Below are 25,565 nucleotides of genomic sequence, written 5' to 3' on the forward strand. Positions count from 1 at the left end.
CACATCCGGTGGTTTTCCGTAATATTTCCGGAAATTACCGAATACATTTTTAAATTGATTAAAAATATTATATCACTTAAATTGATTTCTGTCCTAATTAACTACATGTATTTAATGCGAAAGTAAAAATATAATTTAAAAACAAGTACTGGCTAACGTAATGACATGAATATTCCGGTTCGTGTCACCATAGTCTAATTTTCCGATAACGTAAAAAAACAGGAAAAAGTATTTGTAACCAAACTTTACGCAAAGTAAAAATTAATGATACATACTGACATTATACGCCGTTATATAGGAAAAAATAGTCTGCTGATATTATGAACACCCTGTAGTTTTTGACTAACTGATTACATTCATTTGATCACATAAGTAATTAAATATGTTGAATAGACATTTTGGCACGGAGAGGTACACATTGCTACTTTTAGTTTGACCACACAACCCAGTTGAAACACATATTTATGTATTTGTAACGGATGTTTAATATTTACATACATTAAATGACAGTCAGGGAATTGCCAATGAATATAAAAGTATACAAATGTCACCAATGAATGGCTGATACATTTTAAAAACTGCAATTTGTTAATGTATATAATGTGCTTTCTTTTGTTGTCGTGTTTACCTATTTTCGAATAATCGTATCGGTCGGTAGTCGATCCTTAGTTATCACCTCGATATATACGCATGTCCAGGGATTTTAGCAGGGGAAGGGGTCTAGGCTATGGCAACTGAAGTTTATAGAAGGGTCGAATAATGTTTTCCCGAAAATTATTGAGAAAAAAAGAACGGTTGCTTCAGCAGGGAAGAAAACCCTTCACTTTTGACTTTTCTTAAGGGCCGTTTGACTTTTACACTCTGGCCGTTTTGACTTTTACACTCTGGCCGTTTTGACTTTTTGGGGGCAGTTTTGATTGTTAGGGCCGGTTTGTACTGGGGCCATTATGACTATAATTCAAATTGGCAGCCTTCTATTTAAAAAAAAAAAAAAAAAATATTACTATTATTCAAAACAGTGTCCACTACACATTTTATGTTGAATAGATATTATTTTAACATGTAATATGCACTTGAACATCATTTAATCCTCACCCAATATAATTGTATGCAGTGTTAGCCCGAGTACTGGGACTGTAAGAGAGCTAGACAGACATTTGGAAGGTTATACGCTCTCATCACAGTCGGAGACCAAGCTATGTAATTTTCTTTCAATCGCTGCCCACCAAAGAGTAGTCAAAGATTCCTGCTCTAATACAACAATCCTATGTTTGACGTCAAATACATTTACTTTGATCATTTTCGAGTTCCTGTATTAAAAGAAAAAAATCCAGATTTTAATCACTAATACACACACTACAGAACGAAACCTGACAGCACCCACATCCAGCTAAGCTTCAGCAAACTCCGGACAGCTGAATTCTATGGTCGCTGACCGATATCGTGACGTAGCGTCCCATGATCGCCCACTCAGCGATCCCGTCTTCCAGGGGCTGTCTTATACGATAACATGACAAGTGCCCGACAATCACAAAAAAATAGTTTGTTTTGTTTAACAACACCACTAGAGCACATTGATTCATTAATCATCAGCTATTGGATGTCAAAAGATTAATTGAAACTGGAAGATGGGCAAAACCTGACCCAAATGCACTAGAAAATTGTAAATGTGTTACTTGCAATTTAATAGAAGATGAATTCCATTTTATACTTATTTGTCCTATGTACAAATCTATCAGACATTACATAGGCTACCAAAATATTACAAAAAATAACCCTAGTATGTTCAAATTTATAGAACTGCTAAATAACAACAGTGAAAGAATAGTAAGATGGTTAGCTTGGTATTGTTTGAAATCTTTTGAAAAAAGAAACATAATTTATACAGTTAAGTTTTCACTGCATGTGAATGTGAATGCATAAGTAGAAAGTTTGTTATATATACGATATATAATTTTGCATTTATTTATTTTATAAACATATGCACACCCTGTCACTAATTATGTTACTGAATTATATGTCAATATGATTTTACATTATACAAGTTGTATACTAACATATCTCTCTATATATATCTGTATATATTATGTGCTCAAGGGCCATTAGGCCTAATGCGAATAGTTATTATTACGATAATAAGACAAGTGCCTGACAGTCGCCCAAAAAGGTTTGTTTTGTTGAACGACACCACTAGAGCACATTGATTTATTAATCGTCGGCTATTGGATGTCAAACATTTGGTAATTTTGTCATAGTCTTAGAGAGGAAACCCACTACATTTTTCCATTCGTACAAGGGATCTTTTATATGCACCATCCCACAGAAAATTACATAGGTTGGTCTCCGACTGTAATGAATGGGCCGGACGTAGGCCAGCGGTAAAGCCCTTGCTCAATGCACAGTCGGTCTAGGATCGATTCCCATCGGTGGGCCCATTGGGCTATTTCTCGTTCCAGCCAGTGCACCATGACTGGCATATAAAAGGCTGTGGTATGTACTATGCTGTCTGTGGGATGGTGCATATAAAACATCACTTGCTGCTAATTGAAGAGAGTAGCCCATGAAGTGGCGACAGAAGGTTTCTTCTCTCAATATCTGTGTGGTCCGTAACCATATGTTGGATGCCATATAACTGTAAATAAAATGTGTTCAGTGCGTCGTTAAATAAAACATTTCCTTTCCTTTTCTGACTGTAATAAGAGCGTATAACCTTCCAAATGTCCGTCTAGCTCTCTTACAGTCAAGAGTACTTGGGCTGATGCAGTGCATGTAAAATAAGGACAGGTGACTCATTTGGACATCCATAGAAATAGACTGACATAGGGGTTGTCCCTACAGAAAATAGTACTTTTAGTTACATGGTATTTTTAATTGTTTTTACTTACAGCAAACTGACAAATTGTAAGCATTGCTTTATTTTTATCAATAAAAAATACTTCCGTCAACAAAAACTTCTGCATTTGATGTCATAGCTTTTCTTTTTAAAATGGTGCTTAAAAACCTATACCGCACCATAATACATACCCAGATGATATATATTTTTAATAATTGGAATGCCTCATCATTTTATTTATTTTTCAGTTTTCTAAGAATTGGTGCCAGTGAGGAGTTTTATGATGTCTCGCCTGCGCTTCGCCTGTGACCAGGATAAATCGGTTCTGCTGAACAACTTTGAGACTCGTGGATGGATTCAAGTTGGGACTGATGATGACTGGAACTTTTACTGGTATAAATTTTAATATTTATAAACCAATGTCCAGTAACGGCAGGCATGGCCTCATTTATACAGACATTTAAGCTATATCTGAAACTGTTTTAAACAACCACCTAAGAGAACATTAAATAGGTCCTCAACACAGTTGATTAATTAGTACTTACTTCATACAGGCCAGTGGGTAGGTATATTTGAGATGACTTGAGCCAGTATTATGATGATCTCTATTTGCTATGTTATCTGCTTAAATCAGGGGTCAAATGTAATTTTTGGAATTGTATTGTATTGTATTTTAATATGTTTTATGGAAAAAATTTTTATTAAACTTTTGATTAGCAACAGAAAAAAAGAAAAAATGTTTGTTTTGTTTAACGACACCACTAGAGCACATTGATTAATTAGTCATCGGATATTGGATGTCTTGATTAGCAACAGTGCTAAACAATTTAAAATTGATCAGCAACAGTTTCACATTTTAGAATTGTGATGTGATACTGAATAAAATGTTCCCTGTACATATAAATATACATGTATAGTGTAAAATACGGTTTTCACTTAAATCCATCAACACAGCACATGTGTCTCCATAATATAGTGATAGATCCTGGATGTACAATCAGTGACAGTGACAGCCAGCTGGCACATAAATATGTTATATAACCAGTCATCTGTTGCACTAGATAGACTGATAAACTGGTTTTGTTGCACATTATCCAGGTCAGTATTAAATTTTTAGTAGTAAACATAATGTTTATGTAGCAGTCCCATGGTCAGGTCGGAATGGAAGGGATACAGAATGCATCTGATTTATATTTAAAAAAAATTTTTTTTTATATACATGTAATGTAAAGGTTTAATTTTGTTTTCAGGGCAAATGTACAGAACATAAGGAATGTTTTCAGTGTTGATTGTGGCTACAGACTGGGAGATGATCAGTAAGAAACTCTCATTCTGACAATGAAAACAATTCATTAAATTGCATGAAAATTAGTACAGGAATATTATTAGAGTACCGTCAATAACAGAAAAGAAGAAAAAAAAAAAACCCCAACTAAAAAATGTAACCCATCATGTTTTGCCAAAGTATTCCCAGTTTTATACCTAGGCCTACATGTACACTAAAACCTCTCAAAACTTGAACCTCTATAAACCGGAATCCCCTGAAAACCGGACATTTTTCATGGTCCCTTTTTAAATATTTGTACATAAGTGAACCTCTCTATACTGGATACCTCTTAAAACCAGCTTTTTACTTGGTTCAGAGGGTGTCTGGTTTAGAGGAGTTTTACTGGATTGTAAGACCTGCACATATTTGTACCCTGTTATTGATGTTAAAATAAGAATGTTTTAATTTTTACAGTTTAACTTAAACAAGTTTATAGTTACAATAGGAATATTTTTTGTTTTAAACACCCTAATAGAAATTGTCATCTTTCATCATGAAAATAAAACTACATAAAATTAACTTGTTCTTATATCTTTTTATATGAAGAATTCATATTACTACTGGTTTTACCATTTTTAATGTTTTGAAGTGGATTTTTTTCATCTATTTCAGAGTGATAAATCATTTTCCAAATCATGTAGAACTGACAAGAAAGGATTTAATGGTGAAAAATATAAAACGCTATCGCAAAGAACTGGAGAAGGATGGAAATCCAATGGCGGAAAAAGATGAAAATGGAAGATTTTCTTATCTGGGTGAATTCTTGATGTTATATGTTGTTTGTTTATTATTATTAATTTTTTTTTTTTTTTTTTTTTTTACAACAAAAGTTTTTACTACAACTTTTGAAAGTATAGTTATGGAGGTTATTTTGAAAAGTATAGGAAATTTTATAAATGTTATGATGTCTGTATTTTTTAAAGTTTCATTAGCTAAATTGATTACTAAATTTTAAAACTTTATAATATCTAAATTACAATATTATTAGTATTTTGTTTCGAATTTTGTTATATTTTAATAAATCTTAACGGAGCAAATTTGTCTTTTCTTCAAAAACAAAGAGATTTTGATGTTTAAATTGAGATTAGGTTGTTAAAGTTTCTGTTTTTCTTTTAGACTTCATTCCTCAAACCTTCATGCTACCAGCAGATTACAATCTGTTTGTTGAAGAATTCCGCAAGAATCCTAACACAACTTGGATCATGAAGCCATGTGGAAAAGGTATTTAATAAACATTAAATTTTTCTATTCTTAATTTAGACACAACTGGACCCCTGGAATGGTTCAAAACAAAGACTGTCCTAATACGATCACATAATTAAAGGTCTGTGAGACAAAACTTTAAATTAACAAATTTATTTTTATTTTCAGATAAAATTAATTTTCAGAAGACCCTGAAATATAAAAATCTTATTTTGATTTCTCAAACCATATTGAGAAAAATATTAATATATTTTAGTTTAATCTTTATGAATGAGAAGATAATAATATGTGAGCCACTCCACCGAAAGTGGGCTGTTGCATTAAAATTTAAAAAATGAGATATTTACACAATCAGATAGAGTACATTAAAAGCTACAAAAAAGTACAAAATGTTTGTTAATACCTTGAAAACTGAATGAGATATGACCTTTTTAGTGTTGACCAAAAGCAGAATTTTTCCGAAGCATTAATTGAGAAAAATGGCCCTGAAGGCTTCCCTTCTGTTCAGTCCTCAAGTCCATAGCAACCATGCATTTTTAGGCACCTTAAGCACTAAAACTTTAAGAAAACATGTCTGGGGATGGTTTCAGCAAGAATGAATTAGAATTTATCGCTGTTTTGAACTCTTTTTTTCAGTTTAAAAGAGTGGCGGATCTGCCATTTTCACCCTCGTGGAATTTAAAAAAAAAAAAAAAAAAATTGTTTTGTTTTATGTTATACTTTAAACTTCAGATGCATTTTAAAGGTATTTAGAGTCATATTATTGCACTTTAAGGTGGTTAAAATGACACAGGGGGCCATTAAAAAATAAATCGAGATCGATTTTCACTTCTTTGGCCAAGAGGTGCTCTTTTTTAACTGCTGTGGAGAACACTGTCTGAAAAAAATGTGCCCGATTTTGGGCATTTTTCTAACCTGCTTGGCACCACCTACCGCTCAAAAAATGCATAGACAAGAATTGTGAATTTCAAAGAATAACAATAACATGGGCATTGTTATAAGTAGTGTTTTCCTTAGAAATTTGGCAAGGCATGGTAGACAAAACACTTTGGGGGCATTTTCATCATTTCCAGGGCACTTTTTTGCATTAAAGACAAAAAATATAAAGAAAAAACATAAAATAATGTAATTAATGTTCTTGCTTTAATAAATGAATGGCAAAATATAATATACAGATATAACAGATATTTTTATTAATTAAAAATATTTTTTTGGGGTAGTTCATCAAGGCAATTTTAGAATTAATTATTGAAAAAGGTTTTTTAATCTCAGTACAGCATGACACAGGTTAAGGCAAGATGATACTGCACCATGCTAAAACAAGCTAGGAAAAAACACCATTATTCACTGGCGCCGTTTTGGAGCAGGGCCACGGTTTCCCTGTTTTCTCTTTCTCTCCTCAACATGTTCTGCAACAATGTCCACATTGTTATTCACCACTGGTTCAAGCATTCCAGGTGGTTTGGGGCACACAAGATCCTCCGTTCCTGGTTTACAAAATTCTCTGATTATATTATTTGTAATTGCTGTTAAATTTTAGTTAATTTGATCTCAAAAATTATTTTGACTAAAATATTTATTTTCAGCCCGTGGCATTGGTATATTTTTAGTCAACAAACTTTCTCAGCTAAAGAAGTGGTCAAGAGATGGTAAAACAACAACGTAAGAATTTATTCCAAGTGGTTTAAGAATTTATTCCAAGTGGTTGAAAATTAACATATCATCAATATTTATTCTGGTAATCACATGCTAAAGAGATTTCATTAATTGCTTTGACATCAAGCATCTGTCATCTTTCAAATGAAGTGATCTCTGAAAATATCCCACACCAAAACACCCATTGTTTTTTTTAATCTATTGTTCTGATAACAATTTTATTTGCAAGGGAAATTTTGTTTTCAAAATCTTAATTTCTAGTCAGTTGAAAAGTGATTAGCAACTACTGTTTAATGTTTTAAAATTGATTAACGATCTCTGAAACGTGCGTAGTGAATCTTGATGAGATACTGAAAAAGATTTTCCCTGACTTGAACTTCTTCCTTTTTCTTTAAATTAAATTAATGGTGTGTGCAGTCCAAAATGTATGGACCTATCTGAGAGTTGTATTTTCCCATGGTACTCTTTTATGAAGTCAAATGCTTTATGAACTTTTTTTTATAAATACTGATTACGGTAAAAAGATTCATTTAATATTTGTTTTGTCGTTGTATGTTTGGTTTCAAACTTTGTTTCTTTATTGTTATTATAGTAAGTACTATATTAAGTATGTTTATGTCTTAGTGTATGAAGTTCATGTACCACTACTGTATATTTTCGTTTCACAGATTTACCCCTCCAACGGCAAAAGACACATATGTGATATCAAAATACATTGATAATCCTCTTCTAATAGGTGGGAAAAAATTTGATCTTCGATTATATGTTCTAGTCACTTCATTCAGACCACTGAAAGCTTACATGTAAGTTACAAAAATATATATTTTACTGTTCATAGCAGATAATTTGTGTCTATTTTAAAAAGTTTTTTATCATTTGAAAAAGAATGTGGGATGGAGGTGTTTAGGGTGGGTTATCTAGATTACTTGGCTACGAGTCTTACAAGGTGTTTACAAGTGATGTCATGAAAGCAATACCATTTGTATATTTAGTTTTAGTAAAGTATACATTTTTATGTTTCATAATAATTATGAGAAATTTTATTTACTTCTATGCATAATTAAAAATAAGATCTTTTTCGACAACAAAACAACAGTTCTTATTCGTGTCTTGTAAAAGAAAAATTTAATATGACCAGTCCAACAGCATCTTTTTAATAATAAATTTATTGCATTTAATTCATTTTAAGTTAACCGCCCTCATATATTTTGCTGAACCATTTCTCTACTTTTCTTATAGGTACAAACTAGGTTTCTGTAGATTTTGCACAGTCAAGTATAATGCCAATGTGAATGAGTTGGACAACATGTTTGTACATTTGACCAATGTTTCCATTCAGAAACAAGGGGTATGTATGTTCACTTTTGTCTTGTTTTAAAACTATAAAATATGCTAGCATGTTGTTTAGTAAGGATTTCTTTCCTAGAATATGGAAGTCTAGAGACAGATATTTTTGTGTTTAAAACATAAATTATATCTTCCATGTTTTTCTGATTTTCTTACTAATATAATTGTAATTTTCTCCCAGTGAATTATTTTGTTGTTTTCATGTAGATTTCAGGGGTGGGAATTCTCCTCAGATCAGCTGTTTTCCTCTCATGGAACATTGCATTTCCTCGCATTTTAATCGTCCTTTCCTCCAAAATGTATCAGATGGCACAGATTTTAACCTAGGATTTCAAGAATTTCCAGGACCCCTCTAGATTTCCTCTTTTTTACAGTTCACCAATTCCCACCCCTGAGATTAATGCAGCAAATATTGTTATATGTTAAGTATTAATAATAATAAGTTCTTCTCTACTGTATTTTAACATTTAGTTAAAAAATGTAAAGGGGCTGAACATAGCACAGCGGTAAAGCGCTCGCTGATGTGCATTCTGTCTAGGATCGATCCCCATCAGTAGGCCCATTGGGTTATTTTTCGTTCCAGCCTGTACACCATGACTGGTATATCAAAGGCTGTGGTATCTGCTGTCCTGTCTGTTGGATGGTGCATATAAAAGATCCCTTACTACTAATGAAAAAAGGTAGTGGGTTTCCTCTCTAAGACTTAAAATAACCAAATGTTTGACATCCAATAGCCGATGATTAATAAATCAATGTGCTCTGGTGGAGTCGTTAAACAAAACAAAGTTTAACTTTAGAAGTGTGAAGTTCGTGTTTGTTACAATTGGTGATATTAAATGGCTATTAGGAAAAATGGATATACCATAACGAAGTGGAGAAGTACAGTCCCCTGATGAAGATGGAGGGATTCCGCTGAAACATAGGAAACAATTGTAACACATTGTTTAAACCTTTCCTGTTTTGGGATTTTCGTACAGTGTCTTATTATAGTTTGGTTTGATGTTGCAGGAAGACTACAATCCTATTCATGGAGGCAAATGGACTGTTCAGAATCTCCGACTCTTTCTTGAAAGTACTCGAGGAAAAGAGGTGAAAATATAACTATATTTTTCTGTAATACCTATGCAGTCACTCTCATGTCTCGTGCCTGGAGTGAGTTCATTTGACTTGTTCCACTAAAGGGAAATTTGGACAATGGATCATACAGTGGAGGGTTCCATTTATTACCGACTGTTAATAGTGGTTAAGCCATCAGCTGTACGTTTTAATGGCTTGTTGAGAAGGTTGAAGACCTCTACACTGATTTGTCTCTCACAAACCAGGGCGGGGCGTAGACCAGTGGTAAAGCACTCACTTGATGCGTGGTCAGTTTGGGATTGATCTCCGTCGGTGGGCCCATTGGGCTATTTCTCGTTCACGCCAGTGCACCATGACTGATATATTAAAGGAATGGTGCATATAAAAGATCCCTTGCTACTACTTGCTAGGTTTCCTCTCTAAGACTATATGTCAAAATTACCAAATGTTTCACATCCAATAGCCGATAATTAATAAATCAATGTGCTCTAGTGATGTTGTTAAACAAAACAAACTTAACTTTTCAACAGACAGCTTAGGTACCTGAGGTGTTTGCACATAATAACAAACAGCAAACATCTCATTCTATAAAGTAGTAACTAAGAATCAGGGTTAGTATTATTTCTCAAGGGAAAAAGCAGGGGGTTTTCTCTCAATTTCTCAATACTTTCGGAAATAGGATGATTACAAGATCTTCAGGTTTTCCAATATATTAATTATAGTATTGTCATACTGTTGTCATGCCTGCATGAAGGGTGTTGGTGAATATTTGAGATGGGCTTTGTTGTCAACCTTTCAAGGGAGACAATCCCAGAACTGTCAACCTTTAGTCAAGAGAAATATATACTTCTTAACCGGCTTTTCAACTCAACTCGCGATGAGAGTAGACGTGGTTAGCTGCGCTCTTGACTTACCCCCCCACCTGGGGGGACTGCTTGCCAGTTTTGGAAAGCTGAGTGAGTATTGCGTCACGCACACCGGGTCATGGGCTTCTGTGACCTTGGTGTACGGGGACGCGATCTCACCGACAAGGAATCGGAAGTGGAGGAAGAGGAAACCTGTGCCAGGAGCGGCATGGGGGGGATCTAAGCTGGCGGCTCAGCCGCCAGTGGCGGTCCCTTCTGCGACGCCGCCCCCAGTCCAACCTGAGACGACGCGACCAGCCCCAACGGAACCGTCGGCCACCGAACTGGACGAGCTCAACACTGCGGTGTGTGAGACGCCCAACGACCCTCCATCACCGACCGTCACATGGCCCTGGAAGAACTGGCCGGTATCTCCGGTACAGCCAGTCGCCTCGCCATCGGCCTGATCGACCACCGTTGGAGAAAAAAGGAAGGCAACATCACCGACCGACCGGCCAGCCAAGGCCGAGAGACCAGCCCCGGTAGTCGCTACCCCTGAAGAGTCCGAATGGACCGTCGCTGTGAACGGACTGAATAAACAACTTCACCAGTACATGCAGGGGGACACGACTGACCCGACGCAGCTACGAGGCAGCCACCTCAACACAGACTGGAGATCCCTGGAGGACGGCAGCAAATACGAACTCCACAACAAGATGTTTGGAACTCATGACACCGTAGTCGTGACGCACCAGAGGGACAAGACCTACCGCCAAGTCATACTTCCGGCCAAGTTGGACAACAAGAACATCCACAAGATGATCTGGGCGGTCTGCGGCCCCGACTACGGTGCTGTAGTGCGTACTTTGCTACGACGCCAACATCTCCTGCCTCTACTCCGGGAATCTTCAGGCTCGCCAAAGTAGACACCAACCTCCATTTTCTTTTTTTGGGCTTAGTTGGACTTTAAACAATTTCGGCCGCGGCTCAAAATTCTTATGTTTATTTTTTTATAAATAGTCCAACGCACTTTACTTTGGTGCCCGATCAATTGCTCAAATCACCTTAAAACCTTTTAGGCCGAGCAGTCAAAAACTTTTGGTTTTAAATTCTTAGTCCGGACATGTGTAGAAGTGTAGAATGTCGTTAGGATTTTAGGACTTAGGTCTTTGACCGACCACTAAATTTTTTATTCCAAATTCCGCCCACCTCAAACGTACCCCTCCCCCCTCCTGGCCCGGACTTAGTCACTGGCGAAAGTCAGAGATTAAGCCCGTGACAGGCGTGCGTGAAACCTTCGTGGTATATACGCACGTGTAAAACTTTTACTCACTCACTTCTTAACCTTAGATCTTGGCATTAAAAAAAAACAAAAAACATTATTATTTTTTTTTTTAAAGTTTAAATATTATTATGATTTAATACATATTTAAAAAAAAAAAATATTTTATCCAAAAATGTTAAGAACATGAACAAGAAATAAAAAATTTAATTAGTACATTTACGGTATTACACTTACAGCCTTACAGGTTGCGTTACATTATCATTTGTGGTTAGTGTACCTAAGTACCAAAGACAAATTTATATAAATCTTATAAATTAATATTCAGTTTTTACTATAATGAGGAACGGTGGCGTGGTACTTATTTAAAATCATTATAATGATGCAATAAACATTGTATTTTCATTAATCATAAGTAAAACCTCATTACGGACATCGTGTGAAATATACCGGAATTATATCCATTTCCGTGAGTAACTTTATGTCAATGTCAAACAACATTTTTTAATTGTACAAAAATAATTTCTTAAAGAGTACCCTTATAACCAACATTTTACTGCACAAACATACAAAATTAACTGACACAAGTATGTTTATACAGCTAATTGGTCTTTTCGTTGTCTTGCTGTGACATGTGATTTTAACATGCATTGTGTGTATCGCTGTCAACTCGGGAGTCTGGCAGTTCAGATTCGTCATAGTTGCATTATGTAATCCAGTGGGAAGACATTTTACAATTCAGAGGTGTTATTAGAACTAAATTGGATAGTTTTTTTTTTTATATGCAACACTGAATGTCAATACACAGCCTGTTGAATTAGCGGCAATACGCTTCGTAGCCATTACGATAACAACAAACATTATAATAACACGTCATTTTATAAACTCCATGTGCTTTTTTAACAATATAAATAGGCTATCCCACAATTTTCACTTCGGCAAAGGTTAAACAGTCGGGACAATTCAGCCTGTTACATTCTCAGAAACCGAAAGTAGTCGACATTTTCCGATAGAGAAAAAAAAGGTAGAGTTACTTCCCGTATGTTATTTTGACAAAAGAGGATTGATTTTTTTTTTTAATGCTTACAAAAATGTCATTTAACAGGAGAAACTGTCTCCTGCACAGGTGATAAGGAGATTTGATCAAATACTGGGAGACTCCCGCGGAATCCGGGAGGGTTGACAGGTCTGGACAATCCACCACCCAACTACTAAATATACCATTTCATCCACCGTAGTGATGTCTTCGTTGTGGTAAACAAATAACTAACATAATATTAAATTCACCTTGAAAGGTGACAATAGGGTATTTAGTATATTAGCTACACGTGTAAAGAACAATCAAATCAGTTGTTGAGGGGACGTTTATGGTACTGGAATACTGGCAACCTGAGAAATCTCAAACAAAGTTACCCGTATTTCTTAAGTCGGAGAATTTAATTATAGAACAAAGCAGCTATGCATGTATTGGGTATGAATTTTATTCAGAGTCATAATACTATCTGCTAAAAAGAGAAAGTGCCAGTTGTAAAAGTAGAACCAGTTTTAGTTTACCTATATGTTTGTTTTGTATTTTCAGGTTTCAGACAAATTGTTTGATGAAATACACTGGCAGACTGTTCACTCTTTGAAGGCTGTCTCGGTAAGAAAACATTACTGTCTTCTGAATACACAACACTCATTTCTTTCTTTTATTTGTTACACAGTAATATTTCACTTTGGAATAGTCTGTAAAATACAGAATTATCTGCCCTTGGATGCCTGATGCAGGGTTTTTCAAAGTACCGACCTCGGTGGTGTCATGATTAAGGCATTGGACATAAGGCTGGTAGGTACAGGGTTCGCAGCCCAGTACCGGCTCCCACTCAGAGCGAGTTTTAATGACTCAATGGGTAGGTGCAAAATCACTACACCCTCTTTTTCTCTCACTAACCACTAACCACTAACAACTAACAACTAATCCACTGTCCTGGACAGACAGCCCAGATAGCAGAAGTGTGTGCCTAGGACAGCATGAAAATAAAGTTTAAATGAAAATTTTCAAAGTTCTGATTAGCATTATTGTTGCTAATCATACTACCAACTACCACTTATAATGAGTTTGGCATGTTATTACGCATACATTTCTAGACATAACACCATTTTTACAACCATAATTAGTGCGACATTTGAAGTAAACAATATTTTGTTTTTCTTTTTTCTTGCCTTTAACATCCTAGTAAAAAAAATTCTTCTGAATTCAGCATTTTTTTTTTTTTTGCAGGGTATTATTTCTAATGACCGACACTGTTTTGAATGTTACGGGTAAGTACTAGATGGCTTTAATTATACACACTTAAGAAACTATTGTAACAGGATGACTGGGTTCTTTACCCGATGATTACTTATAATTAATAAATAAAAGACCGAACAAAAACAATTTGAAAGGTAACAAAAAACGATAGATATTTATTTCCAAATGACAACTAAAAAAGGCATGTTATACACGCTACACAAAATATATAAATAATGAAGTTGTATGTTTATTTCCTGAAAATTATGTAAATCACTTAAACCTGAAGATTCTCAGAAGTTAATCTGAATAAATAGTGCCAAATCTCCAAAAATAAACCACAGAAACCAAACACTTGGAAAAACCGAAGAAGAACCGATGAAGAACCGAAACTTTGAAAGAACCCCAAGTGTTCTGAAACACTTTCTTAAATAGAGAAAGTGGATGTGCCGACCAACAGGACCCTACAGTACAGACCGTTAGGACTCCATGGTTACGCATGCCAATTATGACGTGCACAGCTAAGTTGCCAATTATGACATGCACAGCTAAGTTGGAGACCGCCAACAAATTTGTAATATATTGTTGTCTAACAAACACTTTGCCAAAACTGTGACCTATAAATACATATTGTTATAATTATTTACAAATAGGAGGTGATTAATTTTAAGCTTCCCTATCACACTAATAAAAGATGTCATAATTTGTATAAGAATATAGAGACTATAATCTCACAGACTTACCAAGTATTATTGATTTCATCAACACTAAGCAGATGTTTTTCTTTACATGCATCTACATGTTTTTTAATGTTTTATTTTTCAGGTATGACATTATTATTGATGATAATTTGAAACCCTGGCTGATTGAGGTAAATCTGTGTTATTTTCGATTAAGTTTTTTTTTATAAAGTTGTTTTTACCATACTTATCACAGACTTGAACATTGTTTTGGATGTCGTGTGTATAGTACAGATCTGCGATTGAACACACATTGGGTTTCTGCCAGAGGGTAAAACTGGTATGGTGCCATACCCAAATATTTTGCAGATTTATTTTTTTAAGTTAACCTTTTGACAAAATTAATTACAGGTACTCTTATCATTAGTGTATGATTTTCTTACCCTAACTAAACTTAATCTATTTTCTTTTTGGAGTTGCATACAATTCCATAGCGCCATACCCCAAAATTTCTTTCTGGCAGAAACACTTGACACAATCTATAAATATAGGTAGTACAGATCTATGATCTAATTATACATAATCTGCAAATGTCTGAACATAGAGCAATACTGTTGGGAAGCTCTTGTTGACTGTGTGCCATTGTATTGTTGTCTTAAGTCTGTAACCTGTTAATTTGAAACAATAAGTGGTTGCTTTTTATCTCCAAAATATTTGAAGTTTAAAAAAAGGCTTTTTGTAAATATTCGCAAACATGTTTTCTGTTTCTATAGGTTAATGCCTCACCTTCACTGACTGCCACAACATCGAGCGACCGGATCATGAAGTACAAACTCATTTCTGATGTCATTAACATAGTCATTCCTCCTGGTGAATTGCCAGAGTAAGTCTTCAATAATGGATGTGTTTTTCGTTGTATTAAATTTTCGTATTTGTAGTAGTTGGGTTGAAGCATCTTTGTGTGATATAAACATAATCTAGATTGATTCAGAATATAATTTAAAACATTTCGTCAGAATGATGTATTGTATTAATATTTTCATATTAATGTATTTTAAATTAAGTTAAACTGATCATTTTACCCATGAAAAGATTAATTAACATTTGCCCGAAAATAAAAATTTCAATTGTGAATAAAAAGAATGAGGATATAACAATATTCCATCTTGTTTTGTTTTTTTGTAGTGTGAGATGGAGCAAAACTCCAGCCAAAGAAGTCTTGGGAAACTTTGAATTACTGTAAGTAATGTCAACCAAACCATTTTGCAATAAGAAAAAATGGTATCTTCTTGCATGAGAATGTTTTTGTGGAAGATGAGTTTTTTTGAGTTGTATAATTTTTCAAAATTATTTCTGTGATTTGTCACAGTCCACTTGTTTATGTGTATGTGTGTGCACGTACACACGTTTTTGTTTGTTCCAATATAGGCGCAGGACCCATACTGATAAAATCTGGACTCTATTTTTAACTCAAACTTTACAAATATTGTGTTATAATCCAGGTGAAGTTCTAACTCTAAGGGCCAATTGTATGAAATGTAATGATTGCTCATTTATATTTGTTGCATTTAAATCTTAAACATGGACAAAATATTGACATTAGTGCACATGGCTAAAAATCAGCATATATTGTAAATTATTAAATATACACGGCTGTATTTGACCAAGTTAGCGATTCCACTGCATCTGCGCAGACACATAGAGACACACACATATAAGAAATTACATGGTCTAATCAGAGAGACATGCACATTGTGTTGACCACTGCAGACCATGATGTGTGTGGTCAGTGGAAATAGATACATATTAAATTATAAAATACATTGATCTATTTTAGATCTATAAAATGTATGTATCTGTGCACTTGCAATGGAATCATGATATAAGGGATAAACACCTCCAGTAAATTTGCTCTTTAGAGGTTTATATCCACAGGATACATATTAAATTATAAAATACATTGATCTATTTTATTTCCATAAAATGTATGTGTCTGTGCAGTTGCAATGGAATCATGATATATATGGGATAAACACCTGTGGTAAATTTGCTCTTCAGTTTTATATGCACAGGTTAGGTATGATATTTATCTTTAAGTGGAATTAACATTTTCTGATTGTTTTCAGATTTGATGAGGAGCTGGCTCAAGCTGATGCTTTTAACCAGGAGGTGAAGAAATTGGGAGCAGTAGGAACTGGTGTGCGTGGTGGCAGGGATGCCAAACGATCCTCACATGCTTCCTGGAAGTGACACTATTCAACTCGGGGGTTTCATCATTCGATACACACTGTGGTTTCTTAACGTAACAACACAGGAGAAATGGAATTTATGATTGTAAAGAGGTTGGATTTGTACAAGTTCTCAAGTGAAGAGAAATCACTGAAGAAATGGAATTTGTTTAGACTACTAGTATTGTACATGTTCTTAACCATAAACATATGAGACAGAGGGCCAGGGGAGCAAAACTTCAAATTCGGGCAAAAATTATATATTCGGGCAAAATAGGCTTACCCGAGATCTTTTTACCATGTATTTTCATCTTCTACCCGCAAAATTAGTTATAACCCATGTGAAAATGCGTAGTGATTCGGTTTGCAATCCTACATAGCTGTTTGGAAGTAATGCTAATATGATAAATGTTGTTATGCAGACTTGGACACTTTTGTTTTATTAGGGAAAAAACCAGCCTGCAAAATTGGGAGCTCGTACGCCTAGCCTATGTTCTTAACACAGTTCCTGTTTAAGAAATCACTGAAAAATTGGAATCTGTTCTTTTAGAAACTGTTACATTTGTAGAGATAATTAACAGCTTAGAAATAAATCATTGAAGGAACAGTTATTTTAGAAACTTTTTAATTTGTTCTTACAGTTGCCATGAAATCAGTAGAAAAAATTGGAAGTTTTGCCTTGTAGCAACTGTCCAGTTTGATTTTCTACAATTGTAGAACACCATCGGTTAAGACACCAAATAATGTTTTAAAATGTACTAGAATGCACATACATGTAAGCATGCTTTTCTTTTCAGAACAATCATCACATGTACTCCAGTTTTAATGCTTGTAAAATCTTTCTGTTTGGATGAACTCAAGACTTGGTATATGTTTTACTCCCTTGACCCATACTTTCATTATACAGTGAAACCTCTCAAAACAGAATCTTCTGTAAACCATAATTCCCTCAAAGCCAGACATTTTTCACAATCAGGAAGGAAGGAAATGTTTTATTTAATGACACACTCAACACATTTTATTTACGGTTATATGGTTAAGGACCACATAGATATTGAGAGAGGAAACCCACTGTTGCCACTTCATGGGTTACTCTTTTCGATTAGCAACAAGGGATCTTTTATATGCACCATTCCACAGACAGGATAGCATATACCATGGCCTTTGTTACACCAGTTGTGGAGCACTGGCTGAAACGAGAAATCGCCCAATGGGCCCACCAACAGGAATCGATCCTAGATGGATCATGTATCAGGCGAGTGCTGTACCACTGAGCTACGTCCTGCCCTTCACCCTTGTTTACAATCACTTCAAAAATAAAACATCTTTACAGAACATAACCTTTCTAAACCAGATATGCCTCAACAACAAAATGTTTACTTGGTCCTGTGAGTGTCTGGTTTAAAGAGATTTCACTTTAATTTGAATCCAATATCTTTCTTTAAAAAAACCCCTAGAATTTGTACAGTTCTAAGTTTGATCATATTTGTTTTTGTATTGCTTGTCCAATGCATATTTTAGCTGTATATTTGGGATACCACTGGAATATTACTGCTATAACAGTTTATTTGAGAATAGTGATGTATCTCAGTCTTGTGAAAGTATTTCACACATACTTTTATCAAATATACTAGAAATGAATTTCATGTTACATATTTGCACTGATGTGTCATATGTTATTACATAACCAGCTTTGTCTAAAACTTAGTTTAAAAGTTTTGTTTTGTTTAACAACACCACTAGAGCACATTGATTAATTAATCATCAGCTATTGGATGTCAAACATTTGGTAATTCTGACTTTTAGTTATCAGAGGAAACTCGCTACATTTTTCCTGATGTAGCAAGGGATCTTTTATATGCACTTTCCTACAGACAGGAAAGCACATACCACGGCCTTTGACCCGTTGTGGTACACTGGTTGGAACGAGAAACAACCCTATCAGTTGAATGGAAAACATCCGTTAGATTCATTTATGCATTCATATTCAGCAGATTTGAAGCTTTACCCGCAAAATAATTAGCAATTTGGTCAGGAAAATCTGTAGCCAAATGGCATGCAGTTTTTTTTCATCGGCTTTTTGACGATTTTATGATAAAATGTATTGGTTAAATTGCACTTTAGTTAATGGACGGTTTGGCAAATGACAGGTTAAACCCTGATAAAGGACATTATACCTTACTCTGAGAAGACATAAAAGTTTATGTTGACGAGGATTTCTCATATGTAATATTTCAGCCTTACTTCACAATTTTGATATGTAAAAACATTATTGTTGTTTATATCACTAATCATTCCGTCCTTATTACTGTATTAGTTGGAAATATTTTTCACCCAACTAATGTCATTTGTAACTTAAAGTAATCTTTGTACAAAAATAAAATATTTAAGAGAAAATTGTTTTTGTTCTGTTCCTAAACATCCATGAAGAGTTTAAAGGGTTTTTTTTTCTTTAATGACACCACTAAAGCTCATTGATTTATTAATCACCGGCTATTGGATGTCAAACATTTGGTAATTTTCTTGGAGAGTAAACCTGCTATATTTTTTATTGGTAGCAAGGGATCTTTTATATGCACCATCCCACAGACAGGATAGCACATACCAGCCTTTGATATTCTAGTTGTGGTGCACTGGCTTGAACAAGAAATAGCCAGCGAGGATCGATCCGAAACCAACTGTACATCAAGCGAGTGCTTTACCACTGGGCCACATCCAGCCCCATAATGATCCACAAATGATGATTTCATCAGAATGAGTGGTCCGGTATGAATAGAAAGAAAGACAAAATGAAGTGGGGACAGCCAGTTGTAATACTGTAGACCTTCAGTTTTAACATTAGATATAGAGGATACTCCCCGAGTGTCTTGAGATATCATAATTTATTCACACGAGTTGATAAAAGTTTGAAATCTGAGGCTTGCCGAGGATTTTTATACTTTTATCAACCATTATCATTCTTTCATTTGTGACAATTGTAAACAATATCAGTAATGTGGGTTGAATGCCACTACATTTGGCAGCGGTAGACTCGTTAACTAGCAGAATGACAGTGGCATGACGTCACTAATGATAGGTTTAGTGCTGAAACATACACGGTGACGTAACAAAAGAAGCGATATCTCCTAGGAGAATATCGCTAATTATCGTGCTAGTGATATCTCCTACAAAAGCCTTTAATGGATGATAAAATATGAAAATATATTTTTAAATCCTTTAAATATAACACTACATGTACTGGTAATGAACAGCAACAAAGGCAAGATTTCAACTTTTAATATGATTTTTCAGCTGTTCATATTAATATGACGTGAACAATAAAACAATCTATAAAGCATACACAGTACAGTAATTAATATCTACACTCTGGCATCCAGAAATAAAAGTTTTACATTTTGATTTATAACGGACTGTCATGAGTTGAGACTTTATTGTATGCTTTGAAACCATCCAAATCTTGTAACTGATACATGCATATTAACAAATGCAACAGGAAATAAACAGACATTTATGGTAGCCACAACTTTGTTAAAATAAAAATATGTGAAAAATAAAATGTATTATTGAGTGGTATGAACATGGTTGCATATACACAAACACTTACAATGTTTATAACTAACATATTTAATTTATCACACGTACATCAAATGATCAACAAGATATATGATTTCTCTGAATGATTAACAATTGTGTCTAAAAATAAAATAATATCAACAACTATATGAGATACGGTACTAAATATATTCACCTATATTTACAGTGAACTGTTTTATTAGTAGTTGTTTAAAAAAAACATAAATAGTAACCCTATTGGTCAATAAACTGGTATGTTTATTTTGTTATTTGTGGACATAAAAACTATCACCGATTCTCAATAAGGGTGTGCATTTCAGTATTTTACGTGTGGCACCATAAAATACTGTCGTCAATTACTCTGGGAAACCAAGTGAGTTTTTAGTCCGAAACATACCCATGTATTACCTTTGTAACATAATATGTGGACTGGAATCTCAGTTATTTTTTATGGTTCGGCGACATAACATTTCAAATTGGAAATGTTCGTTACTGTCTCACTTGAATATATTTTATAACAAATGTATACCGTACTACCAATGGAAAAACACTACTGGGTTCAAATATTTGTTATTATCGCAAAGTTTGTTAATATTCTGTTGACTTTTTATGAAATTGTAATTAAATGAGGGAACTGAATTAGTATCCCAGGGCTAAACAATGTTGTCTTAAGTAAATGTGAAATGTACGTTACACATTTTATATTTGTTAATATCGCATTTTCTAAGTGAGTTCTGACACTGATGTATATTCGAAATTATTTATTTCTATTGCACAATCACTTTTATAAGGAAAGACATCACCTTCATTTTAATGCTGAAAATAAACAGCACAACAATTATTGTTTGGGCAGCGTATACAAATTCTTGAAATGTATGTTACCGCTGTTTATACAATAATTATCGTCACCAGAAGTTATACCTTGTTATTCCATAATTTAGTTGTATATTCCACTCAAAAACTGCATGTTAGCAAATATGCCTTTTATAACAGTATGTTTATAGATATTGATTTGTGCGCCTATGACATGTACATTATTGAAATGTACGTTATATGAAATGTATGTTTCTCATGAAATAAGAAGAATGCTTGATTATTAGTACTGCCAAGTGATTTGCAAGGGGATTCCACTTTGTAATCTACGATCTCAGAGACTGAAACACGTGGATGGGAATATTTGCACAGAGTGTAAAAGTCAAGCTGTGAGTTTGTATTTTATTCAGAACAATTTTTGCTTATAGTCAAGTATAAACAAAACTGTTTCTGCTTTAAAAATAAAATTAGATATTTTATGTAATCAATCAGCTGGTGCATGTTTTGCTACTTTTTATTACTTTTCCTCCACAGTGGACTAAAATAATTGAAATGTATGTTACAATTGGTAACGAACATTTCAACTATCAGGCACCAGTTTGTATTGTTTAATTAATGTTCTTGCCGTAAGTTAAACTTCTTGAATGTTTAGGCTATCATATTTTATTACATTTACAATCAAATTATAAATGTTAGATATAATTATTTTTAAGCTAAAGCAGTTTTACGTTAATTTAAAATATACTACATCGGTTTCATATAACTAGGATAAATAGAGTGACATTAATTAGAACTACCTCTCCCATTAAAGTTAAAGTATGTGTCATTTAACGGTTAACCTGATTTGACAAAACTATATATTTTGCAATATTTACACATAAATTTTATAATTAATTTCTTGCATCTATCAACTCTTTATGAAACCTTTGGTAACGTAATTTCATTAAAAAAAAATTCAGTCTCCATTTATAGAAACTATGGCAAAAACTAGAGCTGAGATTCAACATGCATATAGAGAATGCAAAAAGGCAAACGAGGGAGAGAAATACCCGAAGAAAGAAAGAGAAAGAAGAAAGGTCAATTATATTCCATCAAGCCAACTTAGTAAAAAAGAGCGAAAGAAAAGAAACAAAATAAATAAAGAACGTTTGAAGAAACACAGAGAAAAGAAGAAACAAATGTTACTTGAAATAGACAGGGATAACAGAGATATGGAGTCCACAGATGTTCAAGAAACAAGTGGATATGATAGTCAAGAACCTTCTACCTCAAGTGAAAGATTAGTTGTAAGACTAGGATTCCCAAATGCTCGTAGAAGAGGTCCCAAGAAAAGAATAGCAAAGAATTGTAAGTCTCAACAGAGAAAAGGCTGCACTTTTTAGGAAATACAGATCGGCAAAGAAACAAGTGACAAGACTGAAGAAAAAACAACCGCCAGATAGAGAGATAACTGGAACCCCTAAGACACCAAGAAGTAAAACAGAGGCTCTAATGTATCAAGCAAAACTAACAAATGAACAAGCATCAAGTGTACGAAAGGAACGGCTATTTAGTAATGTTGTTTTACATGAATTAAAGGAGTCCAGGATGAAATCTAGAAATAAAACTATCCTTCACAGAGTAGCAGCTGGCAAAATCTTAAAGAAATATCGATGCATTAAAATGATGAGTGTTAAAACAGGAATGAGTAGAAACTCTTTGGCAAGTGTGAAGGACAAATCCCTTACATTAGAAAAGAAAAGAAGATCCAGAATAATACAGAATTTGCAACAAAATCTACTTGAATTTTATGAGCGTGATGATAACAGTCGGTGTCAACCAGGAAAGTCCGATACTAAGACAATACATGGAGTAAAAATACAAAAGCGAATACTGACTGATTATTTGGCCAATTTGCACGTGAAGTTCCTTTCAGAAAACCCGACAATAAAAATATCAATGGCGTCATTTTGCCAAGCCAGACCTAAACATGTCCTTCTTACTTCTTTCATCACTAGGAGTACATGTACATGCTTATGCACTAAACATCAAAACATGGCCCTAAAAATCAAAGCTATTCGCAAGGAAGGTGTCAATGTACCTATTAATCCAGAAACATTTGTAAAAGAAAACCATGATTGTGATGAATATGAGCTTCCGGAAAATGTTACCTACAGCCAATGGAAGAGGGTAAAAATCAAAGAGAAAAACAAAAGGAAATCTGTAATGCTAGTTATCCAAACTGTTGTACCAAAAGAAATGTTCTTGGATACAAGAGTAAAGATACAGTATGAAGCAATCCGAACATTAAAAGAAAATCTCCCTCAGCACCACATCATACTACAAATGGATTTTGCGGAAAATTACAGTTGCAACACTATGGAAGAGATCCAAAGTACGTATTTTAATAAGACAGGCGTTACAATTCATCCAGTTGTCTGCTATTATCGTGGAAATGATGGGTCTTTGGAACATAAGAGTTTTGTCGCCATTTCATATGTTCTGAGTGACGTCTCATCGACTGTTATAGCAATTATAGAGAAGATCATCCCATATGTAAAGGAAATCGACCCAGATGTCAAAGTACTGCACTACTGGACTGATAGTCCTACAAGTCAGTACCGTAACAGGTTTATTTTCAATTTTGTAGCTAACCACCACAGCCTATTTGGTATCCATGCCCGCTGGAATTATTTCGAAGCGGGGCATGGAAATGGGCCTTGTGATGGTCTGGGTGGTTCAGTTAAACGGTTAGCTGGTGAAGCTGTTGGACATGGAAAAGCCACCATACAGGATGCAAATGACTTTTTTCTCTGGGCCAACAATTCAAACATGGCGTCTGTAAAATTTATCTTTGTTTCTTCAGAAGAATGTGAAAAAATTTCAGATCAAATTAAATTGCTGAAAATAAGACCTGTAAAGAGTACCATGCATATCCATGCAGTCATTGGCAAAGGGGATTCAAAGGTATTGGTACGCAACGTCACCTGCTTTTGTGACATTTGCATCTCTGGTTCAGATTGCAATGACTGGCGACAAGAATGTCTTTGTGAACTGACAACAAATGCAACGATCTCTTTTTCACAAGAAGAGAATGTCGAACTTCTACAAGAGCCAACATCAGACGAATCTGGTATGGTCTTAGAGGAATCACAGAAAAGATATATTGATATACAAGACTTGAGGCGGGATCTATTCATAGCTGCTATGTATGGAAATAAATGGTACATAGGCAAAATACTGCAAGTTGAGAAGGATGCGAGTAACTTGCCAGTGGAAGTTTCATTTATGAAACAAAGTAGGCAGATGTTTCAATGGCCCCCACGTCCAGATGTCATTTGGATTAGCCTGGAGTCTGTTTTGTGTATCATTCATGATCCAGTACCGTCGGGGAAAATCAAAGCGAATGTTCAAAATTCCACAGAAAGAGGTTGACAAAATTGAACTTTGTCAAGAAACTTACGTTACCAATCATCAAGAAAGTATGCCATTAATGTTTGGATGTGACCCAAAATTATTGTTCAGTTTATCTATCAGCATAATCTGAAACCTCGAAAGATGTTTTTTCTACTATTTTTATTAGTTTAATTAGTGGCCGAATACAAATATTTGCAGATGTGAAATGTACATTACACTGTGTAAAGGAATTATTATGTCGAAGATAGACACTCATTATTAAAGTTTTAGGTTATCAGAAAATAAGATAACTATAATTCTTCGTTTCCTTGGTGTTTTTCACTTAAAATAGTATTTCCTAGATTTTAGCTTGTTCGTGAAACGTACGTTACAATTTATTATTATGAAAAGGATAGCAATTGTTTACTGCGGCGATCAGCAAACATGTTTAGGTATTGAGCTTTCTTTCTTGCTTCTCTTTGAAATCACAAAATATGTGCATTTATTATTTCATTTCAAGATGCTACACAAGTGAGTGAACTTGTAGCAGATCAGTTTGAAGTTAAAATCCTATTTGGCAGTGGTTTACTGTGACTGTGTTGGTGCCAATACAAATAAATAAATTTTGATATCAGTTTGATATGTTTGTTTAATTCCTGATAGGTCTATTCAATATATATTTCTATCATGCTGATAGTGTTTTTCCGATATGTGTCTTAGTGATATTTCAGGACAATTTTATTGGAAGGGGGTAATGTATAACGTACATTTCTGTACTGCAAAATTAAGTATCAAGAGCTGCTACAATTCCATGCAGTGAGACAAAACCACGAAAGTTAACTTGAAACCATTATACCATTATACAGCTGACATATATAACTATTATATGGAATATAATATTCATTGATTTCAAAAGTTTTATTTTTGGTCGTTTCATGATCCTTATATGCACCTCTTTATTGAGAATCAGTCTATACAATTCTGTTAAAACCATTTCATATGGTTAAAGTTCATTTATAAATATAGTAAAGGTGCAAATGTATATATCATATGT

At 34.3% G+C, this 25,565-nt stretch overlaps 1 protein-coding gene across 2 annotated transcripts; it reads left to right on the plus strand.

Moving 5' to 3' along the window:
- Nucleotides 1-425: 425 nt before the first annotated feature.
- On the plus strand, nt 426-17,845 carry LOC121382083 (probable tubulin polyglutamylase TTLL1). 2 transcript variants are annotated; one of them, XM_041511571.1, is made up of 15 exons: nt 426-536; nt 3,082-3,226; nt 4,084-4,149; nt 4,773-4,915; nt 5,277-5,381; nt 6,950-7,025; nt 7,688-7,822; nt 8,259-8,367; nt 9,375-9,455; nt 13,150-13,212; nt 13,834-13,874; nt 14,668-14,713; nt 15,296-15,405; nt 15,708-15,761; nt 16,649-17,845. In XM_041511571.1, the coding sequence occupies exons 2-15, from the start codon at nt 3,114-3,116 to the stop codon at nt 16,770-16,772; spliced, it is 1,266 nt and encodes a 421-aa protein (XP_041367505.1). In that variant the 5' UTR covers nt 426-536; nt 3,082-3,113; the 3' UTR covers nt 16,773-17,845. The 2 variants fall into 2 exon arrangements, with proteins under 2 accessions (XP_041367505.1, XP_041367506.1); XM_041511572.1 differs by lacking the exons at nt 426-536; nt 3,082-3,226 and adding an exon at nt 3,789-3,931.
- The last annotated feature ends 7,720 nt before the right edge of the window (nt 17,846-25,565 follow it).

The sequence above is a fragment of the Gigantopelta aegis genome, chromosome 9 (assembly GCF_016097555.1).
Source record: "Gigantopelta aegis isolate Gae_Host chromosome 9, Gae_host_genome, whole genome shotgun sequence".
Taxonomy (NCBI): Eukaryota; Metazoa; Mollusca; class Gastropoda; order Neomphalida; family Peltospiridae; genus Gigantopelta; species Gigantopelta aegis.